We start from the raw sequence: 26,578 nt of genomic DNA on the forward strand, positions 1-26,578 counted from the left end.
GCTTGAAGGGCAGGAAGAACATTTTGTTTTTTTTCCTCTGCAATAGTTAGCGATGCCGGAAAACATCCCTGGGTCTACTCCTGAAGCAGACCGTGATAGAGCAAGAGGCTGAGCACCTACCTGCAGCTCTAAGCTGCTCGGGATCACGGCGCAGCGATGCCATTAAAACGCTGCTTCGTGGTATTTTAAGCCAAGCGTTTTCTTTAACTCAGCGGTTTGCATAAGGTACAGGAATTTACAGAATAATCAACTTCAGGGGATGTTCGAGGGAGCTTGTAGCAGGTCAGTCAGCGGCAGAGTTAGATGCTGATGATGGCTCGTGTGACACGTGTCATAACTGAGAACAGTCACTGACGTTTTCGACCGGGTTGCCGACTGACTTCGCATTTTCATCTCATGCTTCCTGTCCCCTTCTGTCACTGTACTGCCCACTCATCCGTCTGTATTCGGCCATGTGACGGATTCCCACATGTGAAGATGATCGCAGTTGCCGCCCCCCCCCCCCACGCAGTCGCCCACACACATTCTGTACCGCTGACGCTCTCCTCCTCCACCTGTGGTGCTCACAGAGAACGAGGGAGAGATGTGGAGGTGGGCTGAGGATCTGAAAACATTACTCTAGCATTACGCGTTACGGCCCACATGAAGCGCCGCTGCCAGCAATTATAATAGCTCAAATTATTTGATCAAAAGGCTGTAATTGCTAAGTTTGATAATACTAGTTCCAGATTTGAGTTATTTTCAAAGTGTCACTGCTGTGAGTTCAGCTTTGTTCGGCATTTTCTATTTTACTTCATTCATTTCTTTTTTGATCAACATGAGAAGTCTTTTGCAACTACACTCTGCTCCACATTCAAACAATCTGCTGGGTACCGAGCAGACCCACTGGAGCACTGATGCTTAATTGTCTGGCTCAAGGGCACCTCTGCAGTGATAATAAGGAAAGGGAACACCGTTTTCTTTCCCCTCACTGGGTTCAAATTACCTTTGCAAAGATGTCGGACTGTGGTTGTGGATTTCAGGTGAAATCTTTTATACTTTAAGTACAAGTGAGTAAATCCAGACTTTTCTTCGGATATCACAGTAGGATTTATAGACATAATGAATACAAAATATGATTTATTTATAAAAAATCTCTATATCACAAAACAAATACCAGTAATAGAATCCGTACAGCTGTTGTTTACACCATCGTCTACTGAATGAACTAGTCGCATGACAAAATGTGCCACAACCTGCGTTGCCACCAGTGCTTCACAGTTTCCTGTCGATCAGCCAGGAAGTTACAGGAAGTAACCTGGAGATGTACTCTCTACTTCCTTGACCTCGTCACAGTGAGGATTGATGTATTCTTCCAAGCTGCTGAACCTTGAATGTCCACTTGAATATTTAATAAAGTTGTATTAAATAGGTCATGTTGCTGCCAAGAGTTTTGAATGCCCTGTTTTAAATCCGACTCTTATCATGGCTGTATGCTGTGAACTGCTGAGAGTAAGACGTATAGCATCTTATATGTTGATGGCTTTCTATGGGACTGTATGTCAGAAAAGCTACAAAGCAGACTCCGGTTTATACTCACACATATGTTAGAGAATGCTTTCAAATCCAACCATAATGACAAATGCATCTCTATTGTGTACAATAAGCCATTTATTCTGTAGTTCGAAAATAAACGCTTAAAAATATGTTTTAAGCGCGCCTTGTGTAATGAGGACCATGCCAACAAAGGAATGTGAGCGGGTTCATTGTTGCTGACGTATGACAACGTAGCATTAGCTGTGCAGCAAAACTGAACATGTGTACACACAGTCAGTGCAGCAGCTCCCGACAACAACGCCATCAACATCAGAAGTCCCTCTTGTGTTAGTTATTATTACTGAATGATGTTATGACTTGTCAATATCAGATGTCCCCCCTGGATGTAATATGATGGAATGGAATTCAATAGACGTGAATGTAAAAAAGCCAACATGAAGGCATAAATACATGTAAATTCCCCCTAAAAATACATTTCATATTCTTGGTTAGATAATGTTCTATTAACACTTTATTATATGAAGCACTTATTCTGCTTTTATGCGTGTTCTAACCTATTAGCAAGAATGTATTGCATTGTGCAACAGTAAATGCAAACAGCATCATTTATGATATGAGTTGTATATGTAAAAAGGTGAACAGTCACTACATATACATGTTAATACAAAGATGATTACATATTTAACATTCTGTATCGATAAAAAGTGTCTGTATGACGGATTGATTCATCATTTCCTGTATTGCATATGGATGAATAGGGGTGAATTTGCTTCCTGCTGCTAATTTCCTCTCTTCTGCTTCCTCCATCACAACCCCTATTGGGCAGGCGCGCCGTTTCCATGGTTACACTCCAGTAGGCAGGGTGGTGTGTGTGTGTGTGTGTGTGTCTGTAGGTGGGTGCAAGAGTGGGGGTACTCATGCTTGCATATGTCGTATGTGCAGCCTGAGCTTGTCATGTACTGTGAGAACACTGCCACGCTCTGAGGCAGAGAATACTGAAATGCTGGATGCGTAGGAGCAGGCAGATGGCATTTCTAAGACGCTGCATCACACACACACACACACACACACACACACACACACACACACGTACAGGGAAGTACGGAAAGCTAACCTCAGTGCCAGAAAAAGAATACTTCAAACTAGCTTCCTCTGTCCCGATTCTCTTCCTCTTCGCTTGATCTTACGAACAAAGACGAGCTGAAGCAGCATGGTGGAAGGGAAGCCCATCCAAGTAGTTTCTGTGTCTCTGCTTCGATGAAGTCACAGCCAGTTACGCTCTATGCCGGCGGCGACTCCCAGGCAGCACAGTATGGATGGATGGGCAGCGCGAGCACATCGTGTGATGATGAGTCCAGAGCGTCTTTCTGCACTGGCTCAAGTTAGACTGTGTTTCAGGCTGATATGTTTTGTTTGCTTGTGTTTTTCACTGAAAATATTTTATCTGCAAAGAAAAATCAGTGGTGCTGAGTCCACACGTTAAGGGTTCAGGCGTTAAACCTGACAACGGGACTACATTTGTCTAGACACATAGTGTAGGGAGAGAGAAAACATTCAGCTTATGTTCCATATGAGCTGATAAAACACAGCTCAGTAGCCAATGATTCTGTTAGAAAACATTCCCTGGTCGTATGCGGAAATATTTTCAAAATGCAGTAAGTGAAACCAAATGTGTCTGTTGTAATGAAGGAGTGTGTGTGTTCCTGGGAGCTGTGTGTTCAGATTAAACAGCTCCGGGTAGAGTAACCTGAGGCCCATTGATCCCAGGTGAGGAGCCAACGTAAGAATAATGGAAAGACATCGACTCTGAAGATCAGCGTCTTTGGTCCCTTTACGTCATACACGAAGAAGAAGAAGAAGAAAGTAAAATGCTCTGTTGAACGTGCAGATGTTATTATTGAATGCTATATATTCTGATCTGGTTTAAATGGCACCATAAGCTTATTACACCAATAGAGAAAACCTATGTCATTTATTTCTTTAGAATATAGAGCGGGGGATTTTAGTAATAAATCATTCTCACTCTACATATCTTAAATGATTCACCTGGCTCTCCTTATTACTGACATTAATACGTGTTGGTTAAGCTATAATAGCACTTAATCCATGAATTTATGCTGCCACAGATGTTGGCCCTGTGCGCAGCTTCATACAGGAATCTCATTTTCTACGATTAAATTAAACAAGCGTTATATGTTTATACTATTGTAAAGGTTTTTTTATTGCGATTCCTCTGCACTTGTGAAGGAAACACCAAACAGGATTTTGAAATGTCCCAAACAGGTACAATAACAACAACATAATAATAATAATATGGCAAAATTTGATTGATTCGTAATTTAAATGAATTGTACATTGACTGCACTAGCCTGGATTGTTGGATACAAATGTTCATTGAAACGTTAACATAGTGTAGAGTTCTCTCTGTCTCTACACATAAATAGACATTTAGGACCGTGTGCAGACAGAAGACAACCAGGATCCAACGCTCTGCAGATAATCTGCAGCATTGTGTTCTGCTTCGTTGAAGACCCAGTTCTGGAGCGCTGAGATCTCATATTGTGTGAAATGGAGACAAACCCATAAAGAGAAATGCAGGTTTTTGGACAAAGGCATTCCTAACTTTTTGAAAAAAATACCAGATTTAGCTAAAAGCAAATGTCCTACTGTGGTCCTATACGCATTCTCACAGGGATTGGGTCTGAGCAGTAAAATAAACGCAGATCGTGTTTATGTGAAATGAGTGGTATTTCCCTTCAAATGAAAGCAAACACTCTTTTATCCCTGTACACACATAAAACAGCTTCAACCCAGACGGCCTTTTCAAACACGATGGAAGTATTTGGAGTGCAGGCGTATCTGCAGGCTGGGTCAGCGCTGGCTGGCTGGTAGCCGCGGCCGTGTCCCCAGATAGTGTTCTAAGGTTAGCTTTGAGGTTTCCACATAATTGCTAGGCTGGGTTTTGGAGCATATGGAGGGGGAAGGTATTCTGCTTAAAAGCTCCACTCCCACAAGTGATGCCAGACCTCACGGTTGGTATTTTGTGCATCCGAAAGTGTGCGCGGGTATGTGTGTTAGTTGTAATTTCCAGAGATTTAAATTCAAGGATTTTTCTGCTATAGCTGGCTGAGGCAAAACGTCACCGAGTTTTAGTAAACATCAGCAAGTGCATGAAATAAAAGTTTGTATTGTAAGAAAGCTGTACTGCTATTTTAACTTCCATTCTCTCGAGTTCGATAAAGTTAGTTAGTTCGTTATGGACTATCCTGGGAAAACAAAGGCAACATTTCAGAAATAAAGTTGATTCTTTTTTAGTGAAGGTGCCACAGAACAGTGCTCTATATTGGCTCTCACATCCCCTCCTGTGATTCTCCAAACTAGATTAGCTCTTGACCTTTGTTGTACGCTATCATCACTTTCTTTTTCACTAAAGCAAAGAATATATATATATATAATTTATATGAAGAGGCGGCACTGTTTTTTCTTTATTTTAAGTGCTTGTGGTGACCTTCAGAAGAGAGCAGAGAGCAGAGAGAGGTACAGCTGAAAGCTTTTCCGTGTCCAGCTGAGTTGGCGTGAAGTTACCTGACGCTCGGCAGTTACATTCTTCGCCATGTGCCCCAGCATGGCGCCTGTGGGCCTGGACAGGAGAGCTGTAATACTAAAAGCAGACTGCATTTCCTGTGAGGCTGCAGTCGGGTGATTTAGGTTTTGTCCCGCTTCGGGCCATTTTCTGCACCTACTGTTATTTGATGGAAGTTGATATAAAAACGTTGGGATTATCATAAATAACCGCTGAAGCCTTGCACCACAAGCCACTGAAGCCCCTTAAAGCTTTGGCTGTAAGTTGTGGTAAAGACATTACTGTCGTCATTACCTCAGTTCAGATCATGTTGCAGTGGAATAAAGTCATTGTAATGATTTCACAAACATTTTTCATAGTTTGCAGTAATGGTGAGGTACTGGAGCAGTAAGCGTCTTCCGCTACCTGGTTCAGGCCACAACAAGCAGCTCACAGCTCTAACAATGGAGATTTGAGTTTATTTACAACAGACACACAACACTGAGGTGAAACACACGTCACGCTGTCTTTTTGTAGGCCGCTGTGGTTTGTTTTTGCTCATTTCTTTTGTGCAACGTTAAATCAGGCTTCTGCGGTGGATTTTCCTCCCTCCTCTTTCACCAAGAGGCCGTACCAAAGATGAACAGTGTTTGTTTATCTCCCCGAGTGGAAATACAGACAGACATTCATTTGGCGGTACGATAAAAACAGGATATTGACCGTGAAGGAGCATTTTCTTACCTCATGAGAAATCAAAATAAGATTCGTGGACCTAATCAGCTTCGATGAGAGAGCAAAAATGATTGTGTGTCTTGGCTACAGAACAGCTCACTGCATCCTATGGCATCATCCTATGGCATCATCCTATGGCATCATCCTATGACGAAGGCAGTATCCCGGGGGAAGCAGAGACTAAAAGCAGTCTTATATTTTTCCATTTTGAATGAATTAGTAACATTTTTCCCCTCTTGCAGCCATATAGATACCCTCAAGCAAGGCATTTAATCCCTGAACGCTCCAGTGGGGCCAACAGTGGAAGACAGAGGTCGCGCTGGGCAGCTTGAAGATGTGTGTATATATATATAAATGTATGAATATAAAGTAAAGCGATGCTGAAGGAAAGCACACATGCTCAGCAAACCTAAAGGTTAGAAAGCACGACGTTATTGGACATCACATCTTAGTGCGGACGACTGGCAGGTCTGCTCTGAGTAAAAGGCTAACCCTTTCTTTGGGCAGTGAAGAATCGTTTTCTTGCTTTTCATTCTCTTCTTTCACCGTCCAACCACCACTACCACTGTGCATTCATCTGGTCACTGGAGCCTTTATTCATTCATCTAGCTCTCATCTGACATTTAAAGATGGTCAGCTGATCCTTCCACTGACCATCTTTCTGTGAGTGTTACACAGTACAGAAGCTCTGAAGTAATTCAGTTACAGCATCTGCTGCATTAGCTTGGTGAGCACTGAATGCAGAGGATCTTTAAAGAGGCATTTTCGACACGTGTTCAAATATAATGGGGCAACATTGAAGCTCTATCATAGGGTCAGCTGATATGAAGAAACAACATCTCATTGTCATATGATGGCATTGCATATTGCTTATTTACAGCAGATCTGTAACCAATCAGGTTGACATCAATTTACACAGCCACACACCACAACCACCGCTAGATTAGATTATATTAGTGAGGAGTCTTAAGTGTCCCGAGTACCATTTTAGCCACAGGACTCTATCCTGCCATAAAGTCAGAGCTTCAACATTTTAAGTTTTGTAAATTTGGGGCATTAAAAAAAGGACATGCAGAAAATGAGGATGTGGTCCTACACTAAGCCTCTTGCTCCACACACAATGGCCGGGTATCATTCGAGGCTGCGGGTCTGTGGTCTAGTAAACGAGGTTTGTTCACCTGGTAGTCATTTTATCCCATCAGACCACAGCAGATCCAAATCAATAGCCTCAAGTTGCTCGGCAGAAGGGAGGAAACAGGAGGCAGGAGGCAGAAGAGGCCTTGGAGGAATGACGCTGGTCCCTTGGCCCTTTTAAAATTGATCTTGTCTGGAGTTGATCGTTTGTTGTGGAAAAACAGAGCAGATTTGTTTGTACTGATAACAGGATGTTCATGTTTGTGCATTTGGTTGTCTGTCTCTGGGATAATATTGTACAATGTTTGGACAGGCTAAATGAAGGGCGATAGGAAACATCTTGGCAGTATGTTATTAAATGGGATTGGTTTGCCACTCGGTTGCCTGATCAGAGATAGAGGAAATTAAGCATTAAGCTACAGTAACACAGCAAATCCATTTCAGAGCTAAAATGCACTTCTAGTTGCAAACTTGACAGCCAATATATCATGCTATATATTTGGGGAAAGAAAATCTCTTGGCTTCTCCAGCTGCCATCACAGAAATGTCACACAGTGAGAAAAACAAAACCAAAACACATGAAGGAATGATACGCATAAATGAGTAGTCCAAAATGGAGTCAAGCCCTGCCTTATTATTAGCACAAAATCACAAGTTGTTTGTTCGCGACAGAGTGAGCGAACATCACGGCTCGCCAGCATTCACTCTCACCATAACACCCTCCAGTGATTTGTTTCAGACATTGTTCCTGTTCTGTGACTCATGTGCACTGCACTGCATCACAGAGGACCTTCAAGGCGCCGCTTGTTAAATGTACGGCTCATTAATTGGGTTAGCTCATGGAAAACCTACCGCTCAAGTACAAATATTTTGTTTCCTGGATGTGTGTGGTGGTTACACAAGACAGTATAGACGAATAGAAGAGCTAAAATACACAGATTACACCATTTCACCATGGTGTAATAAAGCAATGTTTTATTTTACTTTAAGATTGTCCACATTTAGCTTACTCGCTTTGCAAATTAAAGGGATCCATTATATGTCAGTGCAGTCTTGCTTAAAGGATGTAAACGCGTATTGGAGTTGATATGATTTCTGTCTGTGAGGCTCTGAACCTCTGTTACTGGTCTGTGTTTAGAGAAATAATGTTGTTATGTCACATAGCGTCTGTATCACGATGTAACATAGCTGGTTACTATGGGATTATTAGGCATCAGTCTTCAAAAGTAAAACGATTTATAGCTGCATTTATAGTTGTAGAAGTCGTGAATAGGGAAGTTCAGTTTGGGGAAACTAAAGACCGGTCGTTAAAGGAAGCAAAGATCGACTGTTTCACCTGTCTCAGGTGTCAAAGTCATATACTCATCCCGTACCACAGACTCCTCCCTATGAAGTTTCAGTCCTTGTTTTTTGTTGGAACCCCGACCAATGACACATCTAGTAATGATTGCAGGAAATAGTATAGTAATGACAAGAACATGGCATCATTGTGGATCATTATTGAGGAATATGTGACCGGTTTCATCACAAAAACTGATACCCACCACCTGGACAGTAGAAAAGAGAGATAAAGGTATGACATAGACTTACTGCTATATTAGGTTTTTTTTATATTATACTGAAAATGATTGTGTAAACTTATCTGCATATTGCGGTGTAGAACTGCGAACCACGCCTTTCCTTGTTCTGTTCCTCGTATCGCGTTTAATGTCAGATTGAAACGTGTCCAAAGAGTTCCTTTTGGGAGCGCTGCCAAAGTTCAGGAGTAGTCCGGTCATAGAACATGCTGCTAATAATACATAATAGACGACTTCAGAGTCTGACATTTGTCTTAGATTTACTCACAAACTGACACAAAACTGAATCAACCACAGTCGTACCCGATGAAAAGATGTTCACAGTTACAGACTGTTGTATGATGGACTTCATGTGTCCAAAATGGATTTATATAAGTAGTTTAAAAAAAAAAAAATGATGCAAATTCTATTAATTGGACTCAGTTGTCAGGAAGATGTCCTTTAAGCTGCTCAGAAACATGTTTGCAGTCTAGCTCATGCATTTCTTATACGTGCAGGAGAAATGCTCGTTGTATTATCTTGATTCTGTTAAAGTATCAGAGTTCTTGTAGTCTGACAGCTCAATCTGTAAACTGAGATTAACCGGCTGTCATGGTTCAGTTCATCTCAGAGGAAAGTGATCCGTCTCTTCAGATCCAGTGTCAGGCAAACAAACCCGGCTTACTTTCTCATCCGTCCGTCTCTTGTCGTGCACCATTTAACCTTGACCACGGTGTTGATCTTTGCAGTTGGGTTTGACCTTTTTAAGCTGGTGACTGAGAGCATTGGCTAAAAACACTTCAAGTATACTATCTGCAGTAAACGAAGCCGCTGCTCTTCACCCTCTAAATCTTTCTCTGTCCTTGTTTCACTTCCAGAGCGCTCACCTGGCGATGATCGACACTCTGATGATGGCGTACACAGTGGAGACGGTGAGCGTCGAGAAGGTGGTGGCCTGCATTCGGCAGTACTCGTCTTGCGACCCTGAGGTGGAAACGCCTTATGACACAGAGGATGCAGTGAACACCTGGATCAACAAGGTGGGATATGGTACCTCTTTTTAAAATGACAGATTTACTGTAACTACACAAGGACAGACTGTAGGACACTGGTCATGGGGGTTGTATCGTATCATAAACTTGAAGTAAGTCACCTTGTTCAGTATCGCAAGTCGCAGTTTGACGTGTTGCAAGTCGCTCAGAGGCATTTCATCAATGTCAGGCTCTTGTAGCTTGAGTGCTGAAATTCCACAGTGCACAGTGGGGGTCGCAAGATATTCCAGTCAAAAACACTGACCTGAATACCATAAAATCTGTTCCATGTACACCACGCTTTCTTCATGCCCTGAAGCTAGGCCGTATGACGTGTACAGGTGAACTCCAACACTTAAGAAAACATCCCTGTGGGTATAAGAAAGGTGGGATTATCCAATTCCTTACTTGCACTGCCTTTCTAACCTTTTCAACTGAGCGTTATTGATACAAGGATCAACCCTCCCGATTTTCCCGAGAGACTTCAGATTTTTCTTGCCCTCTCCCGGCTTCTTCCCAGATCACAATTTTCTCCCTTTTCCAAAGTTTTACCTGTTTTACCAAACAGCTGACTACATGCAGCTTCTTTTAACGTTATGTAGTAAGTGGTTGGCTACATGGCCTGCCTGTGCAGATGGCTCTGGCTCCTCCATACAGTTCTACAGGCCCCAGTCTGTTTACATTCTTCTAGTAGGAACACTGGGCTGCTGCCAACTCTGAGCTTAACACACACACACACGCACACACACCTACACACACTCACAATAGCTAACAGGTGTGGTCGTGGAGTCCTACTGGTCGGACATATGGCTCTCTGTTGGAGTCCCTTTGTGTTCCAAAGGTCCAAAATGCACCCGCTTTACTGCTGATTCCTGCTTTAACTGGATCCATATGAATTTGAGGAGACGTACTGTAAATTGTGCAGGATTCAGTGATATTTGATTTGATTCACTTGACTGGACTTACTTCTGATTCAATTTAAATTCCAATTAATTCAGAAAATCCCCAAACTCCTACAGTGTACGCCGTTAAACCTAGACCTCTATCATGATCCCATATGGGAGAGAAAGTAACTTGACACACAACAAAAGCACAGTTGAATATTTGTATTCCTTAAACCATGATGCTAAAGTAACATATATCAAAGCAGTAAAAGCTGAAGACGAAGCATTAGTCATACTCTGTTCCTTATAGTGAATTTGTCTTATTGAAGCTGCTGCCGGCTCAGTGAAGTTGACTCTTGTTTGTCCTCTTTGTCTTTCAGGTCAACGAGTATCTGAAAGACGTCGTGGCTCAGGAGCAAAGGAAGAGGGAGACGCCGAGCGCCGAGCCTGCTGGGAGTCCTCGGGTGGGTTGTTTTCCTTTTCCTTTCAATCCCAGCTTTTAACACTTCACTAGCTACCGCACACCAACATACAGATGTCCCCGGTTTGACGGACACTTTCAAACAAACTGAAGTGAAATCATTGGCTCCACTTAATGGATTTTGCAGAGCAGTCTGCGTTTGACTGGCAGACATTTGTCCCAGACCTCTGCGTCACTTTAATATCTGAGACGGGTTTTCCTCGAGAAGATCTTAAGCCCTTAAAACCCGGCTAGCATCGAAGAAAATCTCACTTGCATATGTCTGAGCTTTTGATAAGAGGCTACATCTTAAACATCATAATGAGTTTATCCACCCTGATGACTGCACAAGCTTCACTCACTTCATTTGCCTTAACCAGCAGATCAGTGCTCTCTGGTCTCATTAGGCCAGCAGTCATTTAGTGCGAGTTCAGCCACGTTCAGTCCAAATCTGTTATATAACTAATTCCAGTATCAGCAGTGATTTCTAGTGTGTGTGTGTGTGTGTTGCTGTGTATGTGTGCGTTATGTATTTGAGTAACTGATGTAATCTCTGTTTGGCTTCTGTAGACACAGAGGGGAGGGGGAGGAGCAAGTGATGTCATACTCATCCTTCATGCTTCTTCCGCCTCTCACCTCTATGTCATTTATAGTGCACCATTGGCAATTTTTCAGAAACAAAGTCACCTTTGTGTGGGTTTTGAATGATTCAATGTTTTTTTGCAAGTTTCATGAACCCCCTCAACATATGTTAGATAACCCTGAGAAACTTCAGTTCACGTCCATCAGCAGCTTTTCGGTCTCCTCTCTCTTCTACTATTCATTTATTTTATCTATATTTGAATTACGCCCAGCCCTCGATCTCTACTCCACTCCTCCACTCTAGTCTCTTCTCCCATTTAGACATTTCCTCACACTCACTGCCTCCTTTCCCACCTTCCTCTCTCACGGTTTATGTCGGGCAACACACTATGACACGACACCGTCAGTGATGCTGCTTTGTAGAAATGTTAAGTGAGTTAGAAAGTCTACCTGAGGGAACATATTGAAACCCTGTCTCTTGTGTTTTAGCCTGCAGAAAGTTGAAATTGAGCAATGCAGTGCATGCGTGCGTGCGCGCGTGTGTGCGTGCATGTGTGTGTGTGTGTGTGTGGGTGTGGGTGTGTGGTGCCCTTCCTAGTCCCAGGGCTGTTCAGACTTCCACTGAGTTTGATGCTGATCCGATCAGTCAGTGTGCAGACGCAGCAGTGCATGCCTCAGCTGTCCCACATCAACACACACACACTTTTGATTGGTGAAGTTGGATCAAAAATAAGTGAACAATCATTTCATCTTTAGGTTTTTTTTAAAGCTTTCCAAAACTTCATGTCAAAAGTGAAGGCTTTTTTTTTTTTACAGTGTAAACTGACTGATGGCCATGATGTGAATGTTAACACATCCGTTTGTTTGGCCCCCGGGGCCTGAGAGTTGGCCCCGCAATAACATCATCCCTAACGGCAGGGTGGCTCACGCCGATTGGTGTGTGTGTGCACGTTAGTGTTGCGAGGCTGCAGCTGTCTGTCTGTCTGTCTGTCTGCTTAAAGTTTCATTATAATCAGAAGCGCTCTGTAACTATCAGCAAGAACAGTATTGTTCATTGCATTTCAGTTGTGAAATTTGATGGAAATAATGAATTATATGATGAAACCTCTCTGCGTATTGATTACGGGACAGTTTTTGAACTTTAATTAGTGTCTAACTTTACAGTCTTGCTGCCTCAGACAGGAGACGTTGCATAACAACTGCTGCTGCGTTGGCAGACGTAGGCAGGCACAGTCAGCGTCTTGAATATATGAATGTAATAATAACTTCTTTACATGGCGAAAACACAAAGTAACTCAAACTGCAAAAAAATAGTGCACTACCGTTTTTTTTTGATTTTTCTTTCTTTTTACTGATGTCTAGCAGCTCCATCTATCCTCTCTCTATCCCTCCATCACGCCCCCTCAAGACCTCCCCCCTTCTGTCTTTGCAGTATGACTGCAGTGTGAGTCACGCATGCAACCTCTTCCTCAGTTAGACAGAGACGCGACAACACTGTGTAGCGAGTGTCTTTTATTTTAACCCACTGTACTGTACCCTGAGGTGAGGCCGGGTGGGTGGAGGGTGGACGGGTTGTGGTCAGTGACTGTAAAAGCAACGTCAGGACGGACGAGTGAGGACGAATCCTGTTAAGTTGCAGAAGCTGAGCCGCAGCACAGCCGGACGGACACGTCTGGCTTCACAGGATGAACTTTGATGGGAATAGTTTCAGGATGATTGAAGTGCAGATGGATGGGGTGCATGAGTGTGCACATACACACACAGTATAATATGCATGTGCGTGTTCTTCTGTAAGCAGATGATGAATGCCTTACCTCTCCCCAGGGGTTCGATTGGTGGTTATAACAGATTTTAAACTCTGTTCGACCCTGCTTAACCCACAGTCTGAGATCATCTCTTTAGATGTGCAGTCTTCATCTCCTCCATCTTCTCCTCAAACTAACTGGGGCAGCCAGGTTTCGAGAATACACAGTCAATGCAAGTTCATGTCAATTGTTGGGCAATAGTAGTGGTTAGGTCATCAGAGCACCCTTTGTCAAAACCTCAAACTCACCTCCAGCTCACTCATTGCTTCTTCCGCTGGATAATAAATAAAAGTGCTTCAAGATTCATCATAGTTAATAAAAAAAAAAAGAGTAGGAAGTTAGAAAATCATCAGGATTGCAACAAATAGTTTTATAGGTATCTGTTGAGCTGTTATCATTTATGTTTTTGTTTGAGTAAACCTTTTTTTGTTTAAATATTAGTCCTGTATTTACATCCATTCATATATTTGATGTAATTTGGCTTTGACGGGTTAAATCAAGATACCTAATGCATTGAAAGTGGTCAACAGACCATAAGTTGTGGAATATAAACACGATGTACAGTATGGAAGGAGAGGATAAAATCATGTATGTAATTATGATTTTCTAACTATGAATATCTGTTAACATACGTGGCTCAATAATGAAACATGCTCACTTCGAACAATATATTAAATCATACTTAATATACCCTGCAGTATTTCTTCACTCTTCCCAATGTTGTACTGAGAGAGTGTTGTGGATCGGGGATCATTTCTGCAATCCACTGTGATCTGATGCAACAATACTCTTTACATTTTTATCACAAGCAAGCCACGCATTCACATCAAGAGAGTCACATTCATGCTCCGGTTTCAAAGGCAGTCCGTTCACCGGCAGACAGATAAACCTGATTAACTAATGAATTGATTAGATTACATCACGTGTGTTCCTCTGATGGCATCAGACTCCTACTATTGACTGAAATTAGCATTCAGAGAGCCGTGACGTTAATCAAATCAGGAAAATCCAAGAAAGCTACAGCTGATCTGTTCCTCCCTTTTTTTTTCTTTTTATTATTTATTTTGTCAGTTTCAGTACAAAGCGGCCGCGTTCTTCTCACAAGTCATGGCTCACCGTTTGAAGTTGAGCACCTGCCAGCCGGTTTGAGTGGCACTCACATTCGGTTCTTTGATGCTTCTAGGTAGTGTGGGAATTAGCTATTAACCGAGCCAAGCCTCTCCTCTTTTTAGAATCAGCTTACATTGCCAGTGGATAGCTGACAGCTTGACTACATTCGTGCGGCGGGATTGTTATTCAGTTTATTTGAGCTACTCTGGATGTCGAGCTGAGGCTCCCCTCTTCAGCGACGATCAGATACATTTCCTGATTTTGTTGGTGTCATACAGGTGTTTCTTAATTCTAAGCTTCATCTCAGCAATTTAAAGTCGCACAATTCAGAGTTTTGTTTGTTTTAACACATTAGCAGTGGATTTGTGTGGATTTAGGGACACTTTGGACACTAACAAAATCAGGGAGCGTATCTTTAAGACATGTGACAAGGACGCATGCCTATTGATGGACAAAGTCCTACATGCATTACAGATTACATGCAGGTCTAATGATCCAATTTCTTGTCACGCAGTATGACTATGAGTATGAAGTAACCTTTATTTGATCTGGTCGTAACTAAACTCTTATTCTGTAGATGTATAAGCAGCAAAAGCCTAAAATACACACTTTAAACTTAACACTTCATTACACTTAACAACATTTCAGGGTTATTTGGGTTGTGTTGGCTGCTATTCGTGCGCTCTCAGTAGCACACAGGTTCTCTCTTCCTTTTGATCTCACTGCTGTCATGTCTTTTCTTGTATTACTAATCGCATTAGCAACTAATCTCACTAACAGGTATTTCTCTGTTGTTGTCTTTTTCTATTTCTTTGCTGCTGCAGTCTCCAACCAAGTGGTACATGAAGCTTGTGCCCGTGAGTCAACTAATCTGTGCTACGCTCTTTCATCTATATGTGTCCATAGTGACCGTCTCTGCTCCCTCACACATCTCTCTGTGACGTGAACACAGCTTTTCTCTTTCTTCCCCTATTTCGATTATCAAGTGTTCCCTTAATTCTGCATCCATGTGCTATACTATACAGTACAAATGTGAAAAGAAATTGTGAAAATGTTACACATTTAATTATTAAAGCAGTAGAGTGTGAACTACATTATGAATCAGCTCTAGTCTGCTGTCTCTATTCATTGCAGTTTAGCATTGTGAAGGTCCTTGTCAGTGGAACTAGACGCCCTTGGGGAATTGCTGAAGAGGTCCCGAGGGGATTAGCCAAAAAAAATGAAATAAATGTTTAATTTTAGTAGAATTTAATTTCAGAGTTGGGAGCTCTGGGAGCATTTGGCATTGTTAATTGTTTCAGACTCCCTGCACCAGCTCTCGTTGTAGGCCCTCGTGTAACATTGTCTCTCTTTGCCTCAAACATAGTGTGGGTTTTAGTGGAAAGCCATATGTAAATATTAATGCCATTAAAACACAAAACCACACGTAAACAACTGGCACATCCATATGAAATGTTGACACCTGTTTATTTAGAGTGCTGTTTGTAAATCGATATTTAAGTTTAATTGAAAATGCTCAACATGTACTGTAGATAATAGTTTTCTGTTATACCATTAGGACTAACAAAGATCACAACACCTCAAAAAATAATTTTTTGTGCAGAACAAATGTTTACCATAGTGGGTTTTGTTCCCTCTCAACATTTTACAACTCTCACTGTAAAGCACCGCAAGAATTCAATTACCTTCATTCATGAGTAAATCTAATGAAGCCCCAAAATGTGTTCTAAAGTGTTTAACGAGACAATAAAGATACAGCTGTTATGGTGGTTAAACTACTGTACATGACTAATTTAACAGCTGTAATTAATGATTGAAAGAGAAACAATAGTAGGCCCAATGGGTACTACAGATGTAGGCAGGTTAATGTTGCACAGTGCGGTTTGATTTATAGGCGTGTATTTTATGTAACGCAGGCTCGCTACAGGAAGGAGCAGGCGTCGACCCAGCTGGTTCCCTGGATCCCCCCAGTGGACAACCTGCTGAAAGACAGCACAGACGGCTCGGCCCTGGGCGCTCTGCTACACTTCTACTGCCCTCAGCTGCTGCCATTGGAGGGTAAGGAGCTTACAGTTGGTGTGGGCTGAAGTAAGGGTGTGTGTGTGTGTGTGTGTGTGTGTGTGTGTGTGGCTCTTATACTGTTTCTGCCCATTGAAACCAAAAATGCTAAACATCTGCTTTCAGAACACATTTCAACTACACGCTAAAAAAAACACAATTTTCAAACCCAAAGCAAATAGCTGAGCTTAGGGTGATTCTCTCTTTTTTTATACATTGTTTGTTTTCATTTTTAGCATGGAAGACAAAATCGGAAACAGTTTATTTAGATTTTCTTTTTTTTTACAGTAGTTACAATGTTTGGGGATTTGATTTGTGCCATTTTGGCTCCTGCCCCGAATGATTTATTCATTAGATCAAAGATCAATCATGAACAAAAGATGCAACATAATCACATCACTTTGCTAATGAAGTGTGTTGACAGTGTGGCCAACACACACACACACACACATCAGGGACAAAAGATCACTCACAAGATGCCGTATTAACACACAGCTCCGCCTGCAGATTGATGACACACAGAGGCATGATGTCACGATTGGTCAGTCACAAACCATTGTGCTTTGACACCTCAGCAGTTCCTTACTTAAAGTTCCTCAACATTGTACTTAACACGCTGCACTAATCTCTGATCTTAAAGCGCAGTGAAAACCCCGGAGGTGTGTGTTCTAACCAGAACCCCTTTTAACCATCAAATCCATACTGACACCTGATGGCTCCCTCTGCCTTCCCAGATGTCTGTCTGAAGGAGAACATGACGCTGGCTGATCGGCTGTACAACCTGCAGCTCATACAGGACTTCTGCAAAGACCACCTGAACAGCTGCTGCCATTTCAGCCTGGAGGACATGCTGTACGCCTCCTCCAACATCATTGCTTTGAACCTGTTTTATCTTCTAAGCTGTGCAGGCTGTAATCATTATTTAGTTTCTTTATTTTAAAGTGGTCTTGTAAATTGAGCTCAATGATCATTTTTAAAAGACTTTAAGTTCTTTCCAGTCAAAACAATGACTGCAAAGAACTTCCATGCTTGTATGCTTGTATTGTGATACTGATCCTGTTTGGTTGGCGTCCAAAGCTTCTCTCTGCAAACCAATTCTCCACGCTGAAAGTGCATTACAGTTAGTGTGTAATCGTCGTAACAGCCTTGGAGATCTATCTCCCAGAATTTAAACTGCTCAGCTACAGACTTGTTGAAACTGAGCTATTATAATAGGCCGTGTGTGTGTGTGTGTGTGTGTGTGTGTGTGTGTGTGTGTGTGTGTGTGTGTGTGTGTGTGTGTGTGTGTGTGTGTGTGTGTGTGTGTGTGTGTGTGTGTGTGTGTGTGCTTGCAGGAAGAAGAAATGCCAATTGTAGTTAGTATAAAAACCACCATCTGAAAAAATATGACCTCACCTGAAATGGCTGTTAAAGTTTTTTTAACCCTTTGAGTTATGCCAGTTGGCACATTGACACAACAACAGATGAATCAAAGTGTAAAGGTAAAATCCAGTTGACGATTGATTCCGTGAACCAATACAAACCATGTATGTGTTCATTCATTCATGGGGTTTTTCGACAAATCTGATTATAAAACCATATGGTGCGGTCTGCAGTGAGAGAGGATAATGAGCAACTCTGTAGGCCAGTGTGGTGAGTCATGCTGTGGAAAAACCACAATCCTGGAGATCTGCACTGCTCTCCCAACATGTCTGCAAGTGTTTTTTCATCCTTTTTTTAATTTCCTTTTCCTTTTTATTTCATTGCCTTCCTTTCCTAATTTCCTTTTCAAAACTTTATTGCCCATTCTTACTTTCTTTCTTTCGTCATTTCTGTCCCTCTTCATTCTGACTCTCTGGGATTTTCTACTGCCATACTTTGTCTCTCTGTGTCCTGTCCTTTTCTTTCTCTGTGTGTCTCTCACTGACTCAGGAGATTATTACAAGTAATACACAGGCTTTGTTCTAGCTTTCCTGTAGTTTCAGCTACATGTTGTTTTACTTGATCAGGGTCACTATTGGTTGTTCTTATCCTTGTCCTTATCCTTCTTCTTGCTCAAAACCCGTGTTGTAATATTTATGGGAAACAAGGTCTTAAAGTGGACAAACACATTCTCCATAAATGCATTGTGCGGGTGTGCATGACGATTATATATATATATTCGTATATGTGTGTGTAAAAGATTAGTGTTCGCTCTAAAAATCTCGTTCTATTTGTGTCCGTAGATGTATTTTTGTCAGCAGCAAATAGCCACAACGTCTAAAACAGCGACTCCTACCACTCTGCCACAACAAAGTCACAATCGGTCTGGTGGTTTGTTGTAACTTTCCCTCCAGTGCTGTGTGTTTGTGCTTGTCCCTGTTGAGTCCATCTCAGTGAGAGCTGCAGAATCAGTAAAAAACAGCTGATGTGTCTGGATGACTTTGGCTGTGCCTCAGCATGTCCTCTGACGGAGAGCTGTTGTCCTCAGCACAGACTGAACACAGGCCACTGAAAGGACAAACATCAGTAGACTGTCTACTGACTCAACGTCAGCTTTCGAGACACATTACATTTAAAAACAAGCTGTTGACACAAAAGTTATCGCTGTGTTTCCACACTGCCTTTGAGAGCATTTTACACACACTTGATTCAATAGACACTGATACAACTTTTGTAATAGAGATGGAAACACCCTTTTTAATATATATATAAACAGATTTGAGAGAAACAGAGAAAAAGTCAAATCATTTCACTTCATTCTGTCATGAAACAGTCCTGGAGTATTCGAGCAGAGACATAGAGTTCAGTAACAGCAGCGACAATGTTGATATTTGTACTAATATTATAGTAATATGTATATTCTGTATTTGTAAATCAACGATAGAGCTCCAGTGAGATGATAACTGTACCCCGACCAGCTCAAAACTCACACACGTTGACAAAACACACGGCATCAAAAAGGAAATAATTGAGTCGTGTGAACCAGCCAGTAGCAGTATTCTGCTGACACTGATTTCATGAAGGATAAAGAAACATCCCAGCAGGGCAGCGCTATTCCCTGAGACCAGAACCAGTTAGATTCTGTAACCTTGACCCAGTTTCCAGGCAGTCAGTAGCTGTACGTGGTGGCCCGTCATACTAATGGAGATCTTATTATAGAGATCGAGCCGAGACATTAGTGGGGAGGGGAAGTGAGAGAGGTGTTGATGTGGGAGAACATGGAAACAGGAGAGAAGAGATGAGGAAGAGCGATAACACTTACACCAGTAGCGAGTTTTTGAAACGGTGAGAGGGGAGACGGGAGGGACTGAGGGGAGGAAATAGAGAAAGAGGTACCGCATCTTTTGGGAGCTTGAGGATGTGTTTAGACATCACTGAAGCATCCACACACACACACACACACCATGACAATATCACACACAGCTGAGAGTGTACTCTCAGCTATACACTAACATAACACATCGTTATGCACGTCTCCTATAAATACAACAATGACAGTTATGTGGCATCCCTGTGTTGGATTCCATGTGAGCTCAGGGTTTGTTCCCTTCCCTCCGGGGGTGAAAGTCTACATAAAACACAGTGTTTTGTATGTTTGGTGAAAGCGGGATCCGTCCACATTATATTCAGTATGTATCTGAATCAGACAATAAACTAGCCTTCAGTGCCCAACCCCCAAAGCCATACACACATTACTCAGGCCGTCCTTTCCTAATGGACACCGGGCTAGTAAATCACGCCAACCCACTCCCGTTTACTGGCTCTTCATTTAATTAATTCACAGCACATCTAAATTACCATCTGCGGATCCAAAAGGGAGAAATGAAATTCACCTTCTTTGGGCTTTCGCCAGCATTCTTTACCAGGAGGTTTATGGCAGCAGACGTGCTGAGGTTGCCCCGAGGAAGGCAATTAACACACTTACTCTAATTCATAAGCTGCCTCTTCAACGTGGCTTTAAGTCTGTGGGTCACCTACAGTCTGACTGTTGGATATCAGCAATGAAGTGTACTGTATTTGTTCCACTGTGAGGTATCGGCTGAAACTGTATTACAAACTAAGTAAAAAACACACGTTATGCTTGCTTGTCTGTCAAATTTTCACATGAAAAGATCATTGTTCTTTAGATTATTTTGTTCTACTCTTAGAAAGGTTTCTCTGAGGGCAGCCTGATAAATCAATAGAATGAGTGTCTGGCTGCAGGACCTAGATCCTTTAATTAACCCTCTGGCTCAATGATTGTTGACATTTATGCCCAGAGAAAAGCTCAGTGTGTGTCTAAGCTCCGTGTCTTGCTGAGTTGGATAATGTAATTTTTTTTTTTTATGCTCTCAAACCCCGTACATTGGTATTGCAATACACAGTTTGTGTTTGAATGTGTAGCACATGCAGGCTTGGGCTGTTTGTGCCCGTGCATGTACAGTGGATTAGCGCCCTCCAACCCCCGAGCTCTCTTCTCGTAATCACCAATGAGGTTCCTGTTTTCATCCTGAGAGTGACACACTCTGACACTCAAATCTCCAGACAAGACCGATTTGGCAACACTGCAGACTGTGGCAGGGGAAGTAAAGCCAGTCAGTGAGGAGATAGGTGTAGTGGTGGAGCGGTGGCTGGTTGTTTGGGCTTCGTTGTGAGCGGGTGTGACTGCTGACTGGTGGTAAAAAGCGATAACACGCACACACACACACCTGGTGTGTCAGTAGTAGTCAGACGGGCAGATGGGAAGGGAGAAGTCAGGGAGGGCTTTTGCTACAAATCTGGGCGGACGATAGGAGATCTTTGTCTCTCCTGCTTCTTCTTCTTTCTTTTTTTTTCTGGCTCTCTCTTCTTCTGTTCATCTTGAGGAAGGCGTTTACATGCTGAACACACCTAAAGGTAACCTGCACTTTGGCATTCAACCAGCTATTTGTTAGTAATTCGATGCTGAAGTGTTATTTAACCTAAGTTAGTTATGAGAGTTGTAAGAAAATGGCAAAAGTGATATACTGTACATCGAAAAACACGATGGAAAAGATTATAATCCTTAATTGACTGATTGATGAAAAGCGTTCTGTAGGAAGCAAACGTTTAATTTGCACGTAAAGATGAGAATTCATTCTTTTTTTCTTTTTTTTTTTGCTTTATTTTAATTGCTTTGGTAACCATGTGCGCTAGAGCTCCTCACAACTAGATTGTGTCATATCTACACACCTTTTCACACGTTTGCACCTCTAATTTCTTGCATGTGATAAAACAAAAAAAGAGTCCACAAAACCTGCTAAAATGCTGCAGTAACACCCAAGGGAGATCACTGCTACTGGTGTTAATTGCCTCTGCCCCTCCTGGTGTGCTTTGGGGCTGTACTTGGGGGGCTTGGGGGGGGGGGGGGGGGGGGGCTGCATGAATGATGTGTGTGTGCTTGGGAGAGTGAAATGTTGCTGATGAGGTAAATCAGGTACCTTTTAGAGCTGAGCCATGCAGCACTGTCTTTGTCTGGCGACCGTGGACTGAGGGTGGGGAGGGGGCGGGATTCCTCAAGGTCGCCCCCCGCTTCACTGCACTCGTTTTGCATATTGTGTGCACATGTGCATTTGTGAGTGCCGGCATGTTCCCAGCCATAAACGCCCAGTTTGGCACGATAATTGATTAAATATGGATTCTTGAAAGATGTGACTGCGGTAAAGAAATCTTCCTTTGCAATACGAAATAACTTTTCTTTTTTTTTTACTTTAGGAAATTTGACTTATTCTTTGCTTTGTTTCAAGACCATGACTTTTTGTTTATATTGTTTTTATTTCACTCATGACGGCACAAATCTTAAAAATGCAGTGGTTTGACCGAATATGCGACTGACTGGATGTTCAACACTGACAACGAGGCAGACAAAATAATCAGTGTGAGCCATGTGGTGTTTTTGAGTATTGTCAGTTAAAGGCAACATCTTTTCGCTATACAGTGCACCTCTAGTGTAATGATCAGTCATAGTCCACACACATTTCCTCTGTTATAAGAGGGGAAAACATTGGGGTTTGCGCAAATGTTGTACTGAGGGAAATTACTTTGTAAGATCGGCATTTATGCAGCGCAGTGTCCTCAAGCAGTTTGACCTCCCGCTGCACGTTGACCTGATTCAGGACACGGACACGACCAGACTCAGCAGTGTCAAAAATCCCTCCCAACATTTCTTCCCCGACCCAATTCAGGTCGGCTGCTGGATTGCATGCTGGAGATTGAGAACAGAATAAATAGCTGACCTCTGTTTTACAAAATTAGGTTAATGCCTTAATCACTCCTCTCCACTGCCACAGGTACTGTTGACATTATTAGCTAAGTGGAAGATTAGCTTATCTAGCATGTGAGAAGCCGTGATGTTGGCCTGCATAAACTCTTACAGTGTGAGAAGTCTGACTCCTAATACATCAGGAAATCCGTTCTTTATTTTACATAAATGTCACTGATTTTTTGGAAAATCCCTTGCTGAAAAGGTTGATGAAAATGGTTCCCTTGTAAATTACTCTACTGTAGGTTGAACTATATAACTATACAATCTTAAGAGAATACTCTGAAATGGAGCAAGATTGGTCAATTGTTTTATGCAGACTGAGAGATATTAATACTCATTAACTCAGATTCTCTATCAGGGTTTACAGAGACATCTGCTGGAGAAATAGGTGCAATGCAATTGTTTTTGTCGGTGTAGTTGGTGTATTGAATTTGTTCACTGTAACAGAAGTTGTACTGAGTGATTCTATATTACCCAATCTCATGATTTTAATCTTAGTCTTGTTTGAATATTTTCCCAGAATAACTACTTAGTGTTCATGGCAGAGCTGTTTGGGTGGTTTGAGGTGGTCAAGCCGTCTTTTGTGAAACCCAGAATGCTGAACGACGAAGGCGCAGGTAAGGTCTTGAATTCTGACGACACGAAAACTTTCATAGTAGCAAATAGCAACTGTAATGTGTGTAGAAGGAGGTAGTGGTAATGCTAGAGGTAATGTTGGTCGAAGAGGACCGAGCACAGTTCGGTCAGTTGTCTCTGTTGTGTCACCTCAGAGCCCTCATCCTTGTTGAAGACTATACCAGCTATCCCCATCTCCAAGGTCACCAAGAGGAGCTTCATGGAAAGACCCCCAAGTCCCGAAAGACCGAGGTATGCTCGTCCAAAAAATGATGGTATTCGTTGTGAAACTCTGGCTCGTAGTTTGGTCCGGCTGATGGGCAGCTGGCAGATGTGAATATGATTAAGCCAAATAAGATTGGCTTGTACCGCAACACCTTTATCTAGACAAATTAAAGCTAAAAAGGACGATGAGAATATATTACATTTACGATTTTTGCATTAACACGTCTGTCATTTTCTCTTTTTTCTCTAGTTTGCCCCTCCGTCCCCAGCCTCGAAACTCAGGTAATCTTTGTTTACTTATTTCAAGGTTTTTTTTATACCAACGTATATGAGTAGGTACGAATATTAGAATATGAATACTTGTAGAATACAACTTCAGTTTTGATTCTTACTTTGCTAATTTGTGTCATCCAGGAGAGATTAAGAGGTCAACCTCAATGTCCTTTGTCGATGGCAACCTCGGCACCTGGCCCAAAGAAAAGAGGTAACATTACTGTCCTGTTTATGTGCTGCTCCTTTAAATGATCCAATCCCCAAGAGAAATGATTATCCCCATGGGTATTAAGAAAAGCGTATTGTGATGTTGCCAAACCAGACAAAAAAAAAAGATTTAATTACTTTTTTATTTTTCTGTTAAGGTCTGGGCCTTATGGAGTGTCTTTTGACATCCCCTTTGACAAAGAGGACTCTGGTTCCGCCGGTCTGTCCTCTACGCGTGGCATGGTCCGGTCCGTCAGCAGTGATGACGCTTCTGGTTTCAAGGTCCACCACTTGCCCCATGGAATGAAGCGTAACCTGTCCTTCCAGCCAGTGAACGGTCAGAATGTCGGCATTGAGGAGGAGGGCTGCCCAGACAGCCTGGCGGATGAGGAGCCTTGCAGACGAGCCTACCCCAACGGACATGGAAGTGTCAAGGCAACAACTCCCTCCATTGAGGAAGCCCTTGAGATTATCCAAAGCCCAAATAGGCCCCCAGCGGAGGGGATCAACAACAGTTTCTTTCTGCACACTCAGGAGCACAGGGCTGGTGTTGGTCTGTTGGAGCCAGTGTCAGAGTCGGACTCCAGAGGGCCTCTGAGCACCACAGACACCGCCGAGGTGGACACTGGCATCCATATCCGAACGGAAGACATGCTGGATGAGGATTCCTCTCTGAAAGACTGCTCTGTGAACATGGACCTGGATATAGACACGCCAAGCCCCTGCCCAAGCAGTCAGAGCAAATCCCCCTCCGGATTTAAGATGACAAGCTTTGCCGACCAGAAGAAGTGGAAGCATACTCCATCACTGCCAGACTCGGGTAGGTGCAGCAGCAGCTCCCTCAAGACCACTCCTGAGGGCTCTGAGTTAGGCCTCCCGTTATCTGTCTCCTGGGCCCCGACCCCTGAGCACAGCCCCATCCATCAACAGACCACACCTCCCCTCACTGCTCAAGCATCGCCCACACCCGTGCAACTTCCAGCCAATGACCCTGCTCAGGTCATGGCTACGGAGATGGTAGAGCTGAGGTTGAGGCTGGAGGAGAAACGTAAAGCCATCGAAGCGCAGAAGAAGAAAGTGGAGGCTGCTTTTACCAGGCATCGGCAAAAGATGGGTCACTCGGTGTTCCTCAATGTGGTTAAGAGGAAAGGAGACGGGGCTGCCAGTGGAGAGGAAGGAGGGAAAACAAGTCCCACCTTCAGCTTCGGGAGGAGCAAGGCAGACACGCCTGATGGGGCAGAGCAAAGTAGCACAGCCTCCTGTTGGACAAAGTCCCCTGGTGCAGGAGAGGAAGGGGGTCAAAGCCATGCTCAGCTAACAGAGGTAGATCTCACTGAGTATACGCATTCTATTGACAAACTCAACCATTCACTAGCCTTCCTTCAGACTGAGATGCAGCGACTGGCTCAGCAGCAGGAAGTGATCATGGCCATGAGGGAGAAACAACATCAGCAGGCGTGGGTAATCCCGCCTCCATATACGAACCCATCGCCACAAAAACAGAGTCGAGCTGTTACTAGGTCCTCAGGACCATCTTCTCCTGCCGACTCCCCTCGTTCCACCCACCGCTCTCCAACCAGCATCAAGCGCAAATCCGCCTCCTTCCACTCACGCAACCCTCGCACCGTTCGACCCAACGAGCTAAAGCTGGCCCCGTACAATCGGGTCCTAACTGCCCCACATTCTGTCGACAGCATCCCCAGGCTACGGCGATTTTCTCCCTGCCAGCCCTTGGCTAGTGCTTTCGTTTACATGGGGGAGAAACCAGGAACCGCCAATCCAGAGACCATAGCCTCGGATGGAGATAAAAACAAGGACACAGAGTCCCTCCTTTCCCCAGAGAAGGAGAATGCCAGTACATGTGTAGCCAGCCTACCGCCCAGCTCCTCCAACCTAGAAAACACAGAACCAGATTCAGTTCAGAAGTCAGTTACAGACCTGAAACCTATCGAGTCATCATTCCCTGAGGTTCTGGCCCACCCTGTGGTAGAGACCTTCACGGTGACACCTACAGAGATTCCTCCCAGACCAGAAGCCTCAGGCCAAGTCAAGAGTAGCTTGATTGAGGTCCCTCTGTCAGTGGTGAAGCCACTGGAGGATCTGACACTGGATGATGGTTTGGAGATGCAGCGGGAGGATGTGGAAGGCCCGGATCACGAACATAAGATGTCTCGTGGTTTCTTCTTCAAGGTAGGCTGGTAATTCAAAGTCACCAATGTCTATGTTTTGAAGCGCTTTCTCTATTTGCACATTCAAGAGAGTTGAATGAAAATGTACCAGTCAATGCTTCTTTAGATAAGATGATATGTACTTTATATGTCCCCAAATTTTCTTTGGACTCTGCACTGGAACTGAAGGGTGGAGTCAACAAATAAGAACAAAGAACCACCAATATAGATTATAGAAACCATAACATCAACAACAACCAGCTTGCAGCCATGCAATGCCACTGCACGCCTTAAAATGTAGTGTCCCTTTTCTGGGGGAAAAAAGGCAGTTGCATTTGAACCTGAGGCAGCCATGTTTCGTTGCTAACACGAGATGATGAAAGGTTCAGGAAACAAGTCAGCTGAAAAAAAGCTCCA

The 26,578-nt window shown here is 43.0% G+C and overlaps 1 protein-coding gene across 1 annotated transcript in view; it reads left to right on the forward strand.

Moving 5' to 3' along the window:
- Positions 1-26,578, forward strand: part of camsap2a (calmodulin regulated spectrin-associated protein family, member 2a) — a 39,434-nt gene that overhangs the window by 6,841 nt on the left and 6,015 nt on the right. Inside the window, exons 3-12 of the mRNA XM_079158439.1 lie at positions 9,399-9,560; positions 10,816-10,899; positions 15,217-15,249; positions 16,309-16,450; positions 17,185-17,324; positions 23,194-23,290; positions 23,444-23,540; positions 23,764-23,795; positions 23,928-23,997; positions 24,152-26,183. Of these exons, the coding sequence (XP_079014565.1) occupies positions 9,399-9,560; positions 10,816-10,899; positions 15,217-15,249; positions 16,309-16,450; positions 17,185-17,324; positions 23,194-23,290; positions 23,444-23,540; positions 23,764-23,795; positions 23,928-23,997; positions 24,152-26,183 (2,889 nt within the window). The remainder of the gene's footprint in view (positions 1-9,398; positions 9,561-10,815; positions 10,900-15,216; positions 15,250-16,308; positions 16,451-17,184; positions 17,325-23,193; positions 23,291-23,443; positions 23,541-23,763; positions 23,796-23,927; positions 23,998-24,151; positions 26,184-26,578) is intronic.

Source organism: Pholis gunnellus, assembly GCF_910591455.1.
Source record: "Pholis gunnellus genome assembly, chromosome: 4".
Lineage (NCBI taxonomy): Eukaryota > Metazoa > Chordata > Actinopteri > Perciformes > Pholidae > Pholis > Pholis gunnellus.